Source organism: Anomalospiza imberbis, chromosome 1 (assembly GCF_031753505.1).
Source record: "Anomalospiza imberbis isolate Cuckoo-Finch-1a 21T00152 chromosome 1, ASM3175350v1, whole genome shotgun sequence".
In the NCBI taxonomy this organism is placed as follows: Eukaryota; Metazoa; Chordata; class Aves; order Passeriformes; family Viduidae; genus Anomalospiza; species Anomalospiza imberbis.
In genome coordinates, this window is record NC_089681.1 from 55,976,232 (window position 1) to 55,995,415 (window position 19,184).

General features: G+C 33.8%; 1 protein-coding gene across 7 annotated transcripts in view; it reads left to right on the forward strand.

The window, feature by feature from the left end:
• Positions 1-340: 340 nt before the first annotated feature.
• Positions 341-19,184, forward strand: part of CCDC102B (coiled-coil domain containing 102B) — a 140,534-nt gene continuing 121,690 nt past the window's right edge. For 2 of the 7 annotated variants that reach the window (XM_068193286.1, XM_068193278.1), the window contains exons 1-3: positions 342-673; positions 15,078-15,698; positions 17,510-17,718. In XM_068193286.1, coding sequence (XP_068049387.1) covers positions 15,093-15,698; positions 17,510-17,718 — 815 coding nt within the window. In that variant the 5' untranslated portion in view covers positions 342-673; positions 15,078-15,092. Of the gene's footprint in view, positions 674-12,837; positions 12,960-15,077; positions 15,699-17,509; positions 17,719-19,184 lie in introns of those variants that run through there. The other 5 variants (XM_068193302.1, XM_068193297.1, XM_068193258.1 and 2 more) reach the window with 4 other exon arrangements.

Sequence of the window (19,184 nt, forward strand, 5' to 3'; positions counted from 1 at the left end):
TATGTAACTAACTTTTAATGCAAAAAGAGCTTTTCAAAGTTTTAGGTGTTTTTTCATAACTTTCCTTGCCTTGGTCTTTTTACCTCTCTAATAATCTAGAATACTACAGTTTTTCATAATAACTTCCAAGAGCCCCTGGCCAATTGCAGAGCTAACTATGAAAGTACATGTATTTTCAAGGTTATATAATCCAGCTGAGTGTAAAACTAGTCTTATTTTAGGCTATTTAAAACTCAGGAGAGATAGCAGGAGCAAGTAGTGGCATAAGAATCCAAACTATTTGTTTGACAACTAGGACTGTGCTTAAGTACTGTGATTCAAATAACTAATTTAATCTTATACATAATATCTGAGGGACTGGGGTCAGAGTCTTTGGTTTAGAAAGGGAGGGAGAAATAAAAACTGAACAAATAATGCTTAGTGAAGAGCAGTATTACAAAAAGTTTTGTTTTGTATAAATGACTTGTACTTAAAAGAAAAATGTGGTTTTAGTTTTGATAATGCCTGACCAATGAGAATCTTTTTCAAGTTACTGTGGAGTGGCCTTAATGCTGTAAATAATCCAATTGGCCAAGTCCCAGTACAGTGCAGATGAGAAAAGGATGCAGGAAATTCTGTTGTTTACACATGTCTGTTACAGTGAGAAGCGAGAGGAGCCCAGCAAACACAGAAGGTAAGGGGTCTTAAGCTTGTGGGTTTCATGTTTAATTTCTATAAAGTTCTTCAGGGACAAAGTATGAATTAGTATCATGCTGATGGTAAGGAGGAAAACAGTCTGAAATGCCCAGCAAAAATACTTAAGATCAGAAAACAGTGTTTGAAGTATGTGGGTCAGTTATATCTAGCTGGATTCTTCTCCTCTATGTTTTTTAGCTACTATCATGTAGCATTACTTTTAACATCCCACTAAACATAACTTGTTTTTCAAGTGTAGTAGAATGCTTACTTACTATAACCAGGTAAGATTTTAAAATTTTCTAAGTGACAGTTTATTAAAAAGTAATTCCTTAGTTTTGATTAGAAATTAGTATAAATGCTGAAGTTTCACAGATTATAGAGTTTTGCTACTGAAAAGCTTTTAAAAATTACTTTGTGAAATGTATATGTAATGGCATAAACTGATAAAACTTTGGTACCTTTTAATGAGGGTGGTATTATGGACATAAGTGTCATGAAAATATTGTTATGAGTTTGCAGAAGTTTGTACTGCATTTTTTTGTTGGAAAGCAGTGTTTTCACAGTGTTTCTATTTTCATAAGTTATGCAACTCAATCCTAACTTCCATCAGGAAGTATCTGAAGATAGGATGAGAAAAATGCATTCTTAGCTATATGCTATTATTCTAACGCAATGAAATATGTTTTTTTAATACTATGATTTGTTTATGCTGGACAAATATATTCAGTCTATCATTATTTTAAAGGCAAGTATGAGAGATGGTGTGAGACACTGTGATGATCCTTCAGCAATGAGAACCAAGGGCCAAATTTCAAAAGAAATGTTCATAAGTTTAATAAGCAGAAATAGCAAATAGTACTAATGGGCTTCCTACTGACTATCAGTTCCTACTGACTGCAGATAGCTGCATTTTGTTTATATTAGTTCTCACTGATTCTTTCAAACATTTTATGAAGCAGACTCTGCTATAAATAATCATATAGCTGGAGTCCTAGTTTTTAGTTTAGATTTCCTGTGTTGTTAGAAGAGTTACTTTCATGTTTCTGAATGCAGTTCTTTGCATAAGATAATGAAGATAAATGAATTTCCAAAATATATGAAGTATCATTAATAGAACTATTCATATCAATTCCAGAATCGTCTACAAAAAATTGAAATAGAAAAATATGAAATTAGATTCCTGGGAGTGGTTTTTTTTGTGTATTTACATGTAGCCAGCTTTGAATTGAGGCCGCTCTTTCACCTTAAGTATAAAATATTAATGGTAACCTCAGGTAAACCTGAAAAATAAATCACTTGAAAATGAATGCAGTAAAGGAGCTGTTAAGGAACAGGCTTAAATTATTGTTGTTTACATCAACACAAGAGGGGTAGATATTAGAACCATTTGAAGTGTGTAAATTTGATATTAATGGCATTACAGAATCACAGAAAGGTTTGGGTTGGAAGGGACCTTAAATATCATCTAGTCCCAATCTAGCAGGTATACCCTGCTAATATAGCAGGTTGCTTAAGGCCCCATCCAACCTGACCTTGAACACTTCTAGGAACGGGACATCTACAACTTCTTGGGGAAGACTGTTCCAATGACTCACCTAATCTATTCACTCCTATTCTCTTTCTAGTTCATACAATGATCTTTAATTGACTGGTTTCTTATGAAAATGATCCTTCTTGAACAGCTTGATTCGCTGGTCATGCTAATTAAGTAATCTAGGTCTGATTTACACTGGGTTAAATAAGACTGGGTGAATTTTTGTGAAAGCTCTTATTGTTTTGAATATTTTTAAAATGTATTTTCAGTTGACTTGGATGTTTCTCCATAACTTTTGTAGGTGTCCATTTTTGTAAAAGGGTGCCAACTTCCCTTCTGCCACGCTGAGTAGTCACCAATTATTCAAATAATTTCTTCTCTTTTAGTGGGACTTACATATTGGCCATTAGTGAGTGGGCCCTGAGAGAACAGACATGCTTCTTTATGCATTTAAGTGACATCTAGGATACAACAGATGATACTTAGTGATTTATTTTATTTGCTCACTCTAGTAACTGTGGAATCCAGGTAAAAGTCACAATGTGTATTATTCCTTTGTTCATTTCCCTCTAGGATGATTTAGTGGAGTTGGGATTATCGCAGGATAATATCTTACAGCATTAAATCACACAAAATCACAGTCCTTGAGATATTGAAAGACATGAGATGGTGTTAAAATACTAGATTGGTTAGGGAAAAATATGAATAATTACATGTAAATGTCCAAGTAGCACTGGCTGAGCTCATATCCTGTAATAACACACTGACAACTTGGATCAAGCTGAGTCTTTTGAGATTCTCTATTGTGACTGACTACTGGCTCTCTTGTAACTAAGCTGAGTAGTGTAAGAAGCTACCTGCTTATCCTACTTTTTCTCAGTAAAGGGAATGACCCTGTTAGCATTGCAACTCATTTCAATGTAGGTTAAAAAATGTCTGTCACGCTAAACACTCGCTGAAAATAACTTACTCTGCTTCCTGTGTAAACAGAGGAGGAAGACTCATGCACTTGGTTAGTTTTAGTCTTAGCTGTGGAACTGCTGAAAAACAAACCAAGCAAAAAAGAACCCCAAAAAACAGATACCATTTTAATGTGATTAGAGCAAATTTCATTGTGCCTGCAGAACAAGATGCCTATAAGTGTTTCTATAGATCACAGGAAGAGTTCACTTGTACTTTTAGCTATAAGCATTAAAAAAAGATAGTTTCAGTATAGTGAACTGGTATTAACTAATGTGAACCCTATTCTTCTGAACCAATTACCTGTTTCAAGTTAGAACAACAGATTATTATTGTTCTAAAGAAATCTCTCTATGCTATGCAGAAGATACCTATCAGACCAGGCATTTAACTGATATGAATTATTCCATATGAATTAACCATCTCCTTATTTTAAATACATTCTGAATCTGTTCTCAATTGAAGTTAATATTAATATACATAATCTGTTTTTCCTAATAATCATTCAGACAGTATATTCCATGGAGATTACCAATCTTCACATAGAATCACTGAGATTAGATTAGAATTTAGGAGACTAGGCTACTTATTTAACTCAGCAGTTTACACTAGGTTTTGTAAATCTGTTTGTAAGTTGCTTACTCTGAAAGGATCTTAAACTTTGAGAGTTCATACTTCTCCTAAATACCTAGGAAGTTTATTTTGCCTCTTTTTTCATTAATCATATCCTAGTAAAATGTGATAATCAAATCTCAAAGGGGAGCTAGCCAAGCAAACTGTCTCAAATGCCACAACTACCAAATTTAGTTGGGTTATGACTGGTTTAGCTTCTTCTTAATACTTAGTTCTTTTTGAGACTGGGAAAGTTGTTGGTGTCACACACACTCCCTTCCCTCCCTGCATAATCTGCTTATACAATATATTTTTTGAAGTGTAGTGACTGAGGAATGAGAATCAATACTACAGAGTTGAATGTACAAAAGATATGGGTGAAATTTTATAAAAGTTTGTAACCAAACATTCTTGGGGAAATTAAGTTACTGTAAATTATATTTAAAGCAGTACTTCAGAGCTTCATTTGGCCTTATGGGTAGTAAATGACAACATCTCTATGTACAAATATTTATGTTACCCATATTTAACCCTAAGGATTTGAATACAACTTCAAAGATGTGAAGAAAGATCAGCTTGTTGCTGTAAAAGACTTTGAAAAATATTGCAATGATATGTAATCACTTGTATTACCCAGTAGATCTAAATCAGAGTATATAATTCTGGTTCTCATCTGAAGAAATAGTATTCAAACGGTTTAAAGTTTATTAAAATTGGCAGAAAAAAAAAAAGACAGAAATAGTAATATTTGTTTAGTCTTTACATTTATTGTAATCTGTGACTACCTTTCAAGATTTTTATGAATGTATGTGTTTATAGTATGTATATATAGTATGTACACTATTTATATGATCTATATAATATTATACAAGATATATTGTATGCATGTGTTTAAAAAAAACATTGAAATGCTGAATAGGATTTTACTTTAAAATGGATATTTAGATATAGAGAGAAAATGGTAAAAGGAAAAAAAGGAAAAACTGCACATAGGACCACAGTGATGTGGACCACGTCCTTTTTTTGGTGCATCCTTTTTCAGAGAAAATCTTAGCATTTTGTTTTGAACAAGCTTTAAGACCACCCCTACCCCCCTCCACCTACCAGCAATAATAATGTAAAATATGCTATGAAAGAAATCTTGTCCTAAATTACTGGTTTTAATTATTGACACCTTTTGTATTAGTGTAACTTACTAGAACAAATTCACTTTACCTAGGGGTGTTTTATTCTGCGGAAAGAAATAACCACTGTTTTTAAAAGATTTGAGCCATGTCAGCTATACCAGTCCTGTGGTCAAATTTTCCTATTGGCATGGAAAGTTTCACTATATTTTACAGAAGCAATTTACACATTAATAGAAATATATAATACCTCGTGGTTAGATGAAACATGGTATAGGTAATCATTTCAATAAAAGCATCAGTCCATGTAGCGGCCAGAGGCTCTCCAAGGCCTCCCTGGCGGTCACTTGCCTGAGATAAGAAATACCTCGTCATGATGACTGGACCAAAGAAGCCCCTCCTTCCGCATTCGGACCCTTGTTATTTTTCTGTAAGATTATAGGTCATGTTCGCCCTGTCCCTGGCCATTGGACAATTTCCAACACCCCTGTACCCTATATAAACCCCCATTTCTGCCCAGTTTGGCAGAAGAGTTGTCACTGGAACCCTTTGCAGGAGCTGCCAATAAAGACACCACTGTGGAACCTCACACAGCCTTCTCCTCTCCCTCTGGTGCTGCGAGGCACCTTAGCAAGTAAAGAGCTGAAATCACTAAAGAGCTGAACTCACCAAAGAGCTGATCTCGCTTAAGAGCTGAGCTGCTTGCTAAGATTGCCCACGGCTGGGAGCTAGTCTGAGGGACCCGGACAGATTGTGCTTATCAGCCCAGTGCTATCCGGGATGCCTATGGCAGCCAGGGTTGGACAGACCCCTGGACCCTCAGGCCATAATAAGTCCAAATATAAAATTTTTTGAAACTTCATGAAGAAGTAAATGTTTCCTGCAATAAACTAATTGTTGCTGTTACTGGCATATTTTTTCTGGATTGTTTACCCTAGTGCTTAGAACTGACCTTCAACCTGGGAAGTATCTGGGAATGCTTGATTATCTTGTTCATCCCTTTCCTTCAGCATGGTGTTCTCATATTTGCAGTTTCTATTGGCAGAACAGATTTGGGGGATAAAGCCTTTTTTCTTCTTTTTCTATGTTCCTTACAGCTGTTTCCTGACAACAGTGCATCATTGCTGCTTTTAAGGCAGTTCAGTGTTGTCACAAAAGAGGCTTATTTCTTGTGGCTCTTCCCTACTTACATGGTGTTTTGTTACCCATTTGGATAAAAGTTACATATTCTGAGATTCACAATATATGACCCTAATTTTTTCTTATTTCCTGGATGTCATGGCAACATTGTTAAAACTGGGAGAAACAGGCTTCTAGAGTTCCTCAGAAATCACACTGCTCAGGGAATCATGTTAGGGGGGACTTTTGAGATCATCCCCCTTGTTCAGAGTGTCATATTTAGGACTTCTACATGGCATGCCTTTGTTTCACAAGAATTTCTGTCACACTAGAGATTTAATTTTCTCTAAAATGAGTGGGACAACTTACACGTGGAATTGTAAATCTTATTTCAAATGATTGAAATAGGTTGTGGAAAAGGATAGCAAATGAGGACAAACGGCAACGTGACTGACATGACCAGTCTGAGGGTCACTTAGGGCTACTTCATGGTTTTGTTTTGTTTTTTTTTTTTAAGATATAAATTATATATATGTAATTTTGCCCTACATGCCTTCAAGTGAATTATTTAAACCTTCAGGAGAAGCAAACTACTATTAATAATAGAAAGCATCCCTCCTCTGGAGTCAGAGAATTTTGGTTATCACAATGGATACTGGAATATCAGGAAGTAGTATACTTTATCCTGTTGTATACTGTAAAATACTTATTTCAGCATTATGGTGATCACTATATTTCCATTGGTTTCTGGATAGTCTACTAAAATAGAAAAAAGTTTAAGCCATTTTTGAATCCTCCTTTCACTTACCACTTCCTCTTAAAGTTTAAGTGGTTTATTGTCTTTTAGTTGCTATCTTTGCTTCCCATCGTTCACCTCTTGTCCCGGGAATTTATACATGGACAACTAATATAATTATACACTTCCTGAGGGTACTTCAGAAATGCCTTGTCTGTCACAATGTTTTGTATCATAGTAAAATGCAATTTTCCCTGCAGAACTTCTATTTTTCTGAAGTTACTTTCTAGTTTTTAACTTTTTAGGTCTGATAGAGTAGCTGGCAAACTTTGTTTGTGGCTTTTTTAATAGAAGGTGAAGTCGAAACTTGAGTCTATGCTTTGCCTTCCCTCTCTGTTATGTTATTATCTCATCATCTCATGTTGATTAATTCAGAAGTGGGATCAGACTCCAGTTTTACATATATTCTACTATGTGAAGTGCTTACTTACATTTGGTCCTATACCTTTCTGCCTCTGGAGTTTTTTAGTGTCTCCTGAGATTAAATTTATTTTGTTTTCAAGGCAAAGATGTCTATACCATAATGAAATAATGAGAAAAATAGTGATATTCTGTGTTCCCAAGATAATAAATTTGGTCAGACCTATAAGAAATGTGGAACACTACTTAGTACTTCTCCCTTTACTCAGTTTCCTCTCAAACCTCTCAATTATTTTTGGTTTATGTTCTTCAGTTCTATTTTTTTTTTTTTGGTAAAGCATTTGAATCTTTGTCCTCTTCTTTAGGAACTTTGACAATTAAAGAATTTGGAAACTAAGATTTAAGCCTGACATTGTCTCTTGCCCTTAAAATATTCAGGCAGATGTTATGTTGTAGAAGGAAGATGAGGTTGTGTAATTGTAGTCTTACTTATCGGGACAATAATGAATTGGTACTGTGATTTCATTTTATCTCAAAGATACACTTAACACATCATAATATCCAAATTGATGTCTTAAGAAGACCAATTTTTTTCAGGCATTTTTAAGATTTCCTAATTGCACAAAAAATGCAAAACAACAACAACCCCTCACTAAAACAAAATCTGACAAACCCCCAAACACTTCTCTTTGTGAAGTTAAAAACAAAACTTTATACTTTGCCATTTTCATAGGATAACTGGTTTTAGTTACTGGACATGAGAAGGAAATAAAACAGGTTTTGGAATTTAATTGGACCTTTATTGACATTTTTATGTTAACAGGAAACTAGAGAAGTATGAATAGGAGGGAAAAATTATCATGTAACTCCTAATAGGAACTAAACAATCAGCATTATTTGTCTCTTCAGGCCATTTTTTGACTGATTTTTACATATGACACATGTAAGGAATACAACATTTGGAAACAACATAGCTTAAAAATTACCATATGGTTTAATACTGTTAATATATTTTTTATAGCTGTGGGAAAAAAATAAACAGAATCATCTTTGCATTAAAAGGTCCTGAAAGCACTATCTTTTAATTTTCATGAAGTAGGATAATCTGTATATTATGTCATGGTCTGTTTGGATCTTTCAAATTTACAGCACTGTGTACTTTGTAAATTAAACTTTATTTTATGAGCTTATGAGCTCATTAAAAAAAAATAAACCATAAAAAATATCCTCTGCCTCAAACAACACCACCAAAACATAAAGATATCAAACAATGGTGGAATCATCTTTGTACCAGAAACACATGAACTCACTAATTCATTATTTCCCTAATTCACAAGCTCTCTTATTTAGAATTTCTCTAATTGTATTTTTTCCATGAACAGAATAGTTACCAAGGTGTCGATGCCAGTGCTCATTCTTTCTCCTCTACTGAGGAGTGAATGTCCCCATACCACGCTGGAAAGCACGAAGGCCTCATCAGTCAGCCTGATGTTGGATCTGCTACAAAAACACTGAGGGTAAGCTTAGGCATTTACAATTCCAGCTCAGAAGTTTGGTCTGTAGCACTTCCATGAGCTAGTGTAACCTGAAGAAATTGCCATATAGTTGCTTTTTGAAGATGCAGAAATTGTTGGCTGCAGGTAATATCAACCCTTATCTCTTCCTATCCACTGAGTTCTATGTACAGGCTGCTCTCCCACTGACCACTCACATTGGCACTGCTCTAAGCATATGTCAGACTTTAGGATCAGCTGTATGTTCATTTTTATCATATCTTTATTTTTCTTTCATCTAAGAGTTTTTCAAGTCATTCTGGTTATCCTAACTTCAGTGACTTGTAATATCAATAAATTTATTTGGTAGAATTTTAGTATCAATTTAATTCAGTTCACATACTAATTTCACCCAACAGATTTTGAATAATATCTCTTTAACCTCCATGTCCTTTTGGCTAATGACTTTGTAGCCACCATCATAGAGATGGTCATTGTAATCAGTATGGCTTCCATTCCATGCAGGAGTGTAAACACTGGTTATGTTCAATGCATGTTCATTGTAATTAATTTTGCAGCCATAATCATAGGCTCTTCTACATAATGGAACTGCATTGAGTGAAGGTCACTTTAAGTAAGAAGTAGGCTGGATTGTTTTTTAAGATACACAGCCCTGAGCAATGGTAGCTTTATTTTGTACATTAACATTGATTTGCACAGTGATTACTAGGAGTGTTTATGAAATAATTGCTGTGTATTTTCTCATTATGTACATATGCTGTAAATATTCTGGGCCTCTAGTATATGATTAGTTTTCTTACATGCCTGAAGTAGCCCTTTCACCCTGCTGTTGTCACAACCATGTACAGCTTCATATCCAGTGTTAACTACATGTAGGTAATTTCAGGTTAACTTCAGATCTTAGTGTTAATGTAACATTATCACCCACTGTTGATACATGTCCTCATGATGTTGCAGATGGTATTCCTTCTGTATCTAGTTTAAAGGTGGTTTATAATGGATCTGCAATACCTGAGTTGTTCCAAATTTCAGGATCTGTTATAGATAAGTTCTGGGTATATGTTCCAATTATCAGTGTTGCCATGGTGATGCAGAAGGGTCACACTTTCTGCAAGAGAAGACACTCAGGTCTTGAACATAATCCAAATCTCAGTTGTTTTTAACTTGTTCCCTTTTTCATTGTAAAAGGAGAGGCACACGGATAACCCGAGTTGTATGTTTAACTGCAACCTCATTATATGGACTTCAGATGGGTTTTATGTCTATTTTAGCAGGAACTGGGGCAGCTACTGATACAAATTCCTTTTCTGTGATTCTTCTTGTGGGAGTTTATCACTTGTGTAGCCAAGTTACAAGTTCTCGCAGACATGATTCCCACACAGTATTATTAGATCCATTCTTGTGTATTTGCTGGTTTAGTATTTTCTTCTATCGATCTACTGTCCCAATATTTTGAGGCTGATGCAGTAGCTGGAAAATCCATTGTACAAGATTTGACCTAAACCATGCTTGTCCTACTTTATTCTTAAAATGTTATTGATTACTAAGATTATATTTCTCTGAATAAGGGAGATGTAGCAAACCACTGACTTGAAGCAGTTGTGAGACCAGTAATAGCTTAGGCAGGCAATATATTCTGAGCACCAATATTTCTCCTCCTGTAAGGATTTCTTTCCAGCCTCCAAGTGCTTGTTGTAACAATGAGAAGTTACAACATGAGAAGTTTCCCAGATTAGCTTACCTTCCATGAAGTTAGTAGTATATTGGTGATGTGCTGTACAGTTGTTTAATGACATAAATTTACAATTTGTTTCACCTGAACTTTTGCTAGTCCTCTTTTTTGATATCCTCTCTTTTTGCCTGTTGAAATAAATCCTATGTCCCTGTGTGTCTAAGCCACTTCTGTAACCAGGTACTGCCTCAGAGTTTTGTGCTATATTTTTTTCTAACCAAATTATCAACCTCCTAGCTGCATGTTACCAGGATTTTTAGAGTTTTGGAAATAAATGCAATTTTTTATGGATATGTTTTTAGACTGAGCTGTATCATGAATCACTTTTCAGTGTGACTTTTTTTTTCACCACACATTTCAATAATTTACTTGGCAATATTTTTTCATCTAGCCAGTGGGTGGGACCCCTAAGGGTTATTAATTAAAAACAACTTTACAACAGGAACAGACACACAAAATTTGATCTCCTCTTCTGGAGCTGATAGCTTGGTAGTTAGCAGCCCTTAGTAAACAGCCAAGTTTTCAGGGAGTGAATTAAATTGCTTCCTTTATTCTTCCCATAATGACTACATCACCCCCACCCATTTTCTTACAGCCTTCTCTCTTTATTAGGGTTTGTTGATGGGTGAACTGCAGCAATATCATGGAAAGTTCTGGCTTTCCAGCAGCACTTACAAAAGAACATGTTGCATGATCCATTTTGTCCTATTCAATTTATAGATTAAACAAAAGGAAATTAACTGGTTTAATCTAAAGCAGACATTTTCTCTTAAGACAGAATACCTTAAAAAATTTGGCTGAGGTCTTAATAATTAAGAGACATGTAACTAAGAATTAAATCATGCAGTAAAGTAAAAGGATGTTGAAATTATATCCTCAAGCAGTGCCCTAGCTACTGAACTGACTGAAAAAGCTGAGTTCAGTGAGCAGGTATTAACATGAGGAAAGTGCAATAATTCTTTTCTCTCCTGGTGATTTTGTTAATGGTGCCACCAAGGGTGGATATGTTGCTGTTTGCCTAAAGCTATAGGTAGCAAAAATAAATCAAGAGATCTTCTCTTTCTTACTGGTGTTCAGAATCATTAGGTAAATAGGAAAGATTGCAATATAATTAAATATCTTTCACACCTATGTTCCTTGTCGTGTTCACCAAATGTCTTTTTTTCCTCTGAGAACTATCATCACTCTGTTCTCACTCTATCATCACACCTCACTCACATGACACAATGAATGTTTCTTCATATATTTTGTCCATGCTTATTTTAAATTATCCCACTGAGAAAAACTACTTTAAAGGGATGTTATGTTCCTTCTTATCACTCAGCTGTTAAAAGTGGAACGATCAGAAGGCTTCACTGATCAGAAAACCCCCATTTTCATCCAATTCTGTAAGTTTAATTTATCTTTCTATCCAATTATCTTTTGTCTAGTAATTATGTACACTGAGCTCCATATGCTGTGCTAACTAGTCTGTTGCTGCAAACTCAAGTAGTGACTTTAAAACTAGCTCCACACAGTATTGTTTTGTCGATTTTATGCTTGTGATATTTCTGATGTTAAGAGATCTGAGTCTAAGATTAATATGGACCTTTCCTCTTTGAATTATCTTCAACATACAAGTCAAATCATTATTGTTCCCCTGGAACATATATAATATATAGATATTTTATAGATGAGAGTTTTCAGAGCTCATTGTAGGTATATGATGTTTTCTATGAGGCAGTCATATACCAGAGAAAATAATAATTATTTTTAAATACCATTATAACTATAGAGATGATTAAAGATTCAGTATCAATAGATTCAATATTACAACAGTGTTCAGTTGGACTGTTGGACTTGTTTTTATTGTAATTCCATCAGTGCAGTATTTTTGAGAACATGAAAGAGTAGATTGATATGAACTATAAAAAAGATAAAATAAGTCCATCCTCTGGAACTGTGAGATTTTTGACAGTTTCAGAACTTTTACAGTGATCCACACATTTTTCTAATTTTTTGCAATCTTTGCTTCCTTTCAAACTAATATTTTAGCCCACTTCTTTAAAAACAGATACAAGCAAAAATCTTCATAATTAATACTTTTAATAAAATTCATGTTACCTATTTCACTTATCCAGCAATATTTCTATTGTTTTTTGGTTTTATTCTGAGTCAGCCATCTACTGAAATGGGTTGTGTTGAGATCTATCTCTTTTATTGAAAAAATTATATTTTATTCTACCTCTTACAGTCTTAAAGGGGGTATCTAAAAAAACCTGTTTTGATTAGATTTTCGGAAAAGGAGATAGGGAAGTCAATACAAATGGAAACACCTTTTCCACCTTGGAGTGAGACAGTACTTCTATTTTCTTGAGGAGGAATATTTACTTTTAATTCTTTTTTTTTTTTTTTTTTTTGAATTTTAGGTACAGAGTTGCATCATCTATCCATGCTGAAAAGGGCGGGCAATTTTCAGCCTATCATAAAATGATTAGAAGCTTAAGAGACCACCAGCTTACTGTACAAGCCTATTTCAATTGTTACAGCTGTAAGTTTGATCTGACTGGCAGTATCCCAGCCTCAAGAACACTTGAGCCATCACAATGGAGGGGAGCAAGAATTCATGACCAATGTTTCCTTTTTAGTACCCTGTGATCTGTGACCTTAATATTTCTCCAGCTTTGGAAACATTACTGAATGTCAAATGACAAAGTCACCTCAAACCGGTAATGAAACATCAGCAACAGGCTATTCTGATTCATTAATAACTCTCAGGTCTTTCAAATTTTCAGTCAAAGAAAAATATTACCATTCTTATTTCTCCATCTTTTGAGATTTGTATTCTGTGCATTCCCCAAGTTCTCCCTTCTTTTAATGAATATGCAAAGAAGCTAGCAAAATCCACTGAAAAAAACTACCGATTATGAAAAGTGTAATAAACATTTCTGTAGAGATCTACTAGTTTGGGGCAGGCACAAAAAAAAAAGTAAGAAAAGTTATTGTACTTTTTAAAAATCCAAAAGTTTCAACTATTTCATTATGTATTTATTACATTATGTAATATGGTTTTTATATATTGTTATGTATCTAAATTTTACTGTGTTTTTTTTTTTTTTTTTTTAATTATTAAAGCTTTAGAAAACAAAAGAATGTCCACAATCCATAAATTAAATTTACAACTGACTACAAGAGTTTAATATTTAGTTACTTTGGCTCTACTGGGCCTCATACAAGTTTGTGGGTGGCAATATCTTTGTATTTTTGCTAAGGGTTATTCAAATTAAATTGCTGGAAGTAGGTCAAGAAACAAGAAAGGCTCAACCTTGATGAAGCTTTGGCAGCAGCTCTGCTACATCTGTGTAGTGTTGTTGTGAGGCTCGATGGTACTACACCAGACAGTGATAATGAAGGGACTTGGGAGTCCTTCATTGTCCTTTTCCTCCTCTCATGTCCCTACTCCACTGCAACAGCTTTCCATAAGCTTCTAACAAATGGCAAATAAATATCCTGAAAATCATGGAAAAGTTGAAAACAGCTGGAAAACTGGAACAAAACCTGCAAAAGCTTCTATTCAGTTGAAATGAGACATAACTGACTCATACTGCCAAAACTATCTACTCTTCAGTGTTTTGTTAGCGGCATTGGCCTTCTGCATTTCAAATGCAGATGCTAGCACTAATTGCTGTAACATGTAAACATTCTTTTTACAAATGGATATTGCATTTTAAAAACAAATTCTTTTTTACTTCAAACAACTTAGTCTTCTATTGAAGTAGCAAGATTTTTAAGTTTGTTTATTTGTCTGAATTTTATTTGTTTGGTTGCTCTGGTTTAGATAACCAAGATGAACAAACCAAGGAGTGGCTAGTCTCTACAGACTGTCCACATCAGCATTTTCTCAGTACTGGGGTAGGGAAGCAATTTCTGCGAAACTGCTTTTCTTCTGGGACAAATAAGTAATAAATAATCAAAAGATAAATAATGAAAAAGAATGCAACAAGATTTACTAGCTGAGTCATACCACTACGAGGTAGGCTGTACAGTACAGTAATAAGAATAGTTCTACACTTTCAAGAATAATACAATACCTGGAAATCTTCTGGAATGCAGACAGCAAAATAAAGCCCCCTATAAAAAATACTTGATTTTTCTCTTGAATAAAAAGGAAATCCAAAGGTCACAGGGGTTTTAATAATATTTTTTTTTCTTATGAATACAAATTATAAGGCAAGTTTTGCCTAGTATGAAATTCCACAGTTTGGAAAAGAAGGCAAGTGATTTATGATTGTAGTTCTAGACAAATAACTTCCTCTTATTAGATATTTAAAATATGTATTGATTTAATTCAATCTTTTCTTGAGGAAAGAAAACTTTTGTCTGTTTTCTCTAGACTCAAACATTTTTGAGAGCACTATGATTATTTAATAACTCTTCCTTTGCAAGCAAATCCTAGCCAAATAATAGGTATGTCTGTTTATGCTGTACTCAAAAAGTATTAAATAAAATATATTTGAATATCTGTTTCTTGTTGATAAAGTGCATTTCTAAAACATGAGCAGGATTATTAACTCACTATTACAGCAGTAAAAAACCCAACTGTTGAAGGTTATTCATATGAAATAATTAATTAAAAGCTAAATTAATGTCTGTCTTTGTCTTTTTTTAGGAGTGAAATTAGAGGATGAATCAAAACATGAATTTAGACTCCATTCAGAAACAAATGGAAGAGATAGAAGTTTTTGGAAGCCAACCAACACAACCTGATAAATTAGGTAGATGTTGGCAACCAGGTGACCATCTGTTTCATTCAAATCTTCCATCTCAAAGTTTCTACCCAAATTCATCTAATTATGCACTTATGCATACAAGTTACAGCAGTGATTGGGAAATTTTTGAAGCAGTAAAAATTCAGGAACTGGAGGAAGTCAAAGCCAGAGCTGCACAAATGGAGAAGACCATGCGCTGGTGGTCAGATTGCACCGCTAATTGGAGGGAGAAATGGAGTAAAGTAAGAGGAGAAAGAAATAAAGCAAGAGAGGAAGCAAGACAATTGAGAATCAAACTAGACAGTGTCCTAAAAGAGCTAAGTGTGCTTAAAAAAATAAATCAGGATTTAGTAAGTGAGAAGGAAAACTTAGAAAATGGAACTGCTTGGAAAACGGAATGCTGTTGCTCAGAAATACCCTGTATTAAAAAAGACCAAAGCCTGCTAATGTTTCTGGAACCAGAACCTCCGAAAGACCTAACCAAAATCATCAAAATTCTTGGGGCAGAAGGCGCAAAGAAGGTAAAGAATGGGAAATATATTTTGTGGTTAATGAAGAAGTGACAAAGTATGGATGTGTATGTAGAAATGGGATTTTTCAAGAATTTTGACCAAAATGCTGCCTGACCCATTCACTAGCAAAACCCTTCAGCCTCCTGATCCCCCAATCTAAATATTTCTAATACAGAAAAATGCAGAAAACAATTCATACCCTTGAACTGTGACTAGACATTTAAGGAACAGAGGCAGACTGTTATATCCAATAATTTACCATATTGTTTTGATTCTCTTTCATATTTTATGGTAACAGGTTACTTCTCTTATCTAAACTAATCATGTCTTGTATACTTACATTTTTTCTCCCCTCCAAAAAAGCATATTACGTTCTCAGCTCTAAAGAACCTACTATTTAAAATCATTTAATTCTTCCTGAATTTCAAAAATGTGGGAAGAGGTAAGGCAATTTTTTTGCAAATTTGCAAGACCTTTTTTTTATAAGGAGAGCAATTAAATAATGATATATAATTAAAAAATCAAGTATCAGCATTGTTTAAAGAGCCTCTAACTCTACACAAAAGATCCAGTTATATTCATCAAAAATTGAAGTATTTGTTCATGCTTAACTATCTCTAATTCTGTGCCTTGGAGTGCACTGTAGTCTTCATAGACATGACCATGTAAAAACTTTACTTGTTTTCTGATAGATGGCAGTCTTTGTAGATATTGGTAATTTTTTTCACACATTGCAGGAAAATGCTTTTCCCTGCATTGTTGAAAATAGGAAAATTTTTACTTCAATTCAAGGGAAATTGCCAAGATCTTAGATCTGAATGAATTCAGTTTGGAAATTTTACTCTCTAATGCATATTAACAATATTATATTACTGTGAAATCTGAACTAAAAAAAAAAAAGTAATGTTAGTAGCAAGAATAAATTTTGCCAAAAAAGCGCAGGCCTTTCATATTTTCAGGTAGACAAATGTTCCATTGGAAGGAAATACCACAAAAAATACTTAACTATTTTTCCTTAGTATAAAATATTTTCTTCTTGAAAACTGAAACTTTATATGTGAAACAGTCTTATCTTTTCAATGGTTTCTAGTATTTTCTGATGTAAATTTTGGGCATTCTTCTAAAAACTCAAAAGAAAAGAGTGATGTGAAAGAGGATTGTCAGTAAACTGCTAAAACGAGATTAGCTTCTAAACAAAATTCCTCAGATATAGTAAAGCAAATACATTTCTAAGGAAAATTTGTTTATAAGAGAAATTCAGTCTTCCTCAAAAATGTATATTTTATTTTGAATTTTTTTCCTATTTTGATATTAGTTTTTCTTATGTTTTGTATGTAAAACATGTATGTTCAAAATAGATATCTATATACTTTGTTCCTTATGAAAAACTTTTATAAGCCTGCTTCAACATACTTTACATAAAATGTTTGAGTTCATAATGTAGAGTTTCTCAATATATTATTTGTATGGATAAATTGCATTGCTGGTTTTATTAGCTCCAAGATTCTGTCTTCACCAGAAAAAACAAAAAAGAAACTGAATATATTTTCTTAGTAAAGACACATTAAAAATATTTTGGATACGAAGCTTGTCATAACAGAAGCTGTGAGATATCACAAAGTGACAGTTATTCAAATATACTGACATTTTTGCACCTTCTACCCATATACAGTCCAAATGTCTAAGATGCTACCTATTTCCTATTTTTCTCTTATGTTCCTTAAATGTCTAGAAGAGCCTTGGTAGGCCCTGCTGGAGCTATGTTAGACATTTTCCTTCATTTATTTTTTTTCTCAGGTGTCATATTTTTGTTTTCTTAGGATGTAAACAAAGACCAAAGCAATGACAATAAAAAATTCACCCCGAATCCTCACGATTTCTTCCCCAATGGATTTCTCAGCACCTATTTGGAGGAACCTAAAATAAGTTTGGGCACTACAGCTAAAACAACAGAGAATGATTTAATACATGTGTCAGTCTTAAATTTGCATTTGGCTGAGATGAGAAAAATCTTACAGAAGGAAAGAGAGTAAGTGCAAAATATATCCTACTTTTGGAATTCTCATAGAGGGGTTAAAGACAGTTTCTGAAATAGATATGATGATGTTTGCATTTATAGCTCATATGTTCTAAGCTTTGTTCATTGCTATTTGCAAGGCTTTAATAAGAATTTAGAGAAACAATTCAGCATAGTGTGTTTATTGTTTTCTACGGCTTGTCTGTTATTTAAATAAGAGGTGTTCCACACAAATATGTTATTTGGTATCAATGCAGTGATATCTAATCTATGTTATACCCATTAATTGGAGTGCTTTGTGCATAACAAATTTACATATACTCTGCCAGCAGACTTTGAAAGAGTCCAACGGCAGAATGACAAAGGCTGTTTTTGAATTCAAAATATATGAATCAGCTGCAAAATGCTGTTAACCTCTTCACTTGTAGTGAAGTCTCTGTTAAAAGCCAGTAACAAACAGGGAGTAATATATTGTACACTTATATAGCATATCAAATTTGCCTGACATAAATACTAAATGTATATTTTGGTGGCCTAAAAGAAGTTTTATGTTGTATAAATAGTAAATATTGAGAAAGATTGAATCTCACCATAAAGGCTTTTGAAGGAAACATGCAGCATATGATATATGATGATGTAGTGGCAGACTTCAGGCTGTAATTACAGGTGACAGTAATTTCAAAATCAGTTTAAGTTAATTAGAAAATTAAAAGGAAGAAAATTCCCTGTCTATTGCAAATATATACAACACTTTCAGTTCAGAGAGTCTGTAATGGTAAACTGTGCTGAAGTATTTCCTTCCTGTCAGTTTATTTCATAAGTGTCATGTAGATAGTACAAGTCTGAGGTAAAAAATCCTTTCAATTCCTAACTAATATTTAATGTGTTTTGTTATATGAATTAGATAGTTGTAGAAAGCATATATAATAATTCAGAAGATGGCTATGCTCTTTCTCCTTAAAAAGTGTTTAGTTTGTCTGTGGAAGCAAATATATATGTGAGTTAGGAGACTGATGCCTCACATACCCATTTTCCTGGGGCTGAAATATTTAGGGTTCTAGGTATTTCATCAGCAATCACAGTATAAATATATATATAATGATTTTCTTTTAGAAAATGGATACTTTTTCAACTCACTTTTAGTCACTTCTCAGGCAAAATTTTAATAGGTTTTGGTTTGTCTGTTTCTTCACATGCCTCTCTAACCAATTTTTAGCTGTACTTCACAGCTTTCATTTATTGATTATTTTAATTAATTTATTTTTTCATTTGTGAATAATTTCATATTCATTTATTTTATACTGTGATATAAGACAATAAATTTACTGGCACACAGTATGAATTGGGGCACATCTATAACATGCAACATGTGGCAATACCAACCTCAGGCAGCAAAAATGCTCACTGAGCAGTGATTTCCACATAACAGCAGGGATTGGTATAACAACTCCCTCTCCAGGAGGGCAACATTTCCTGCA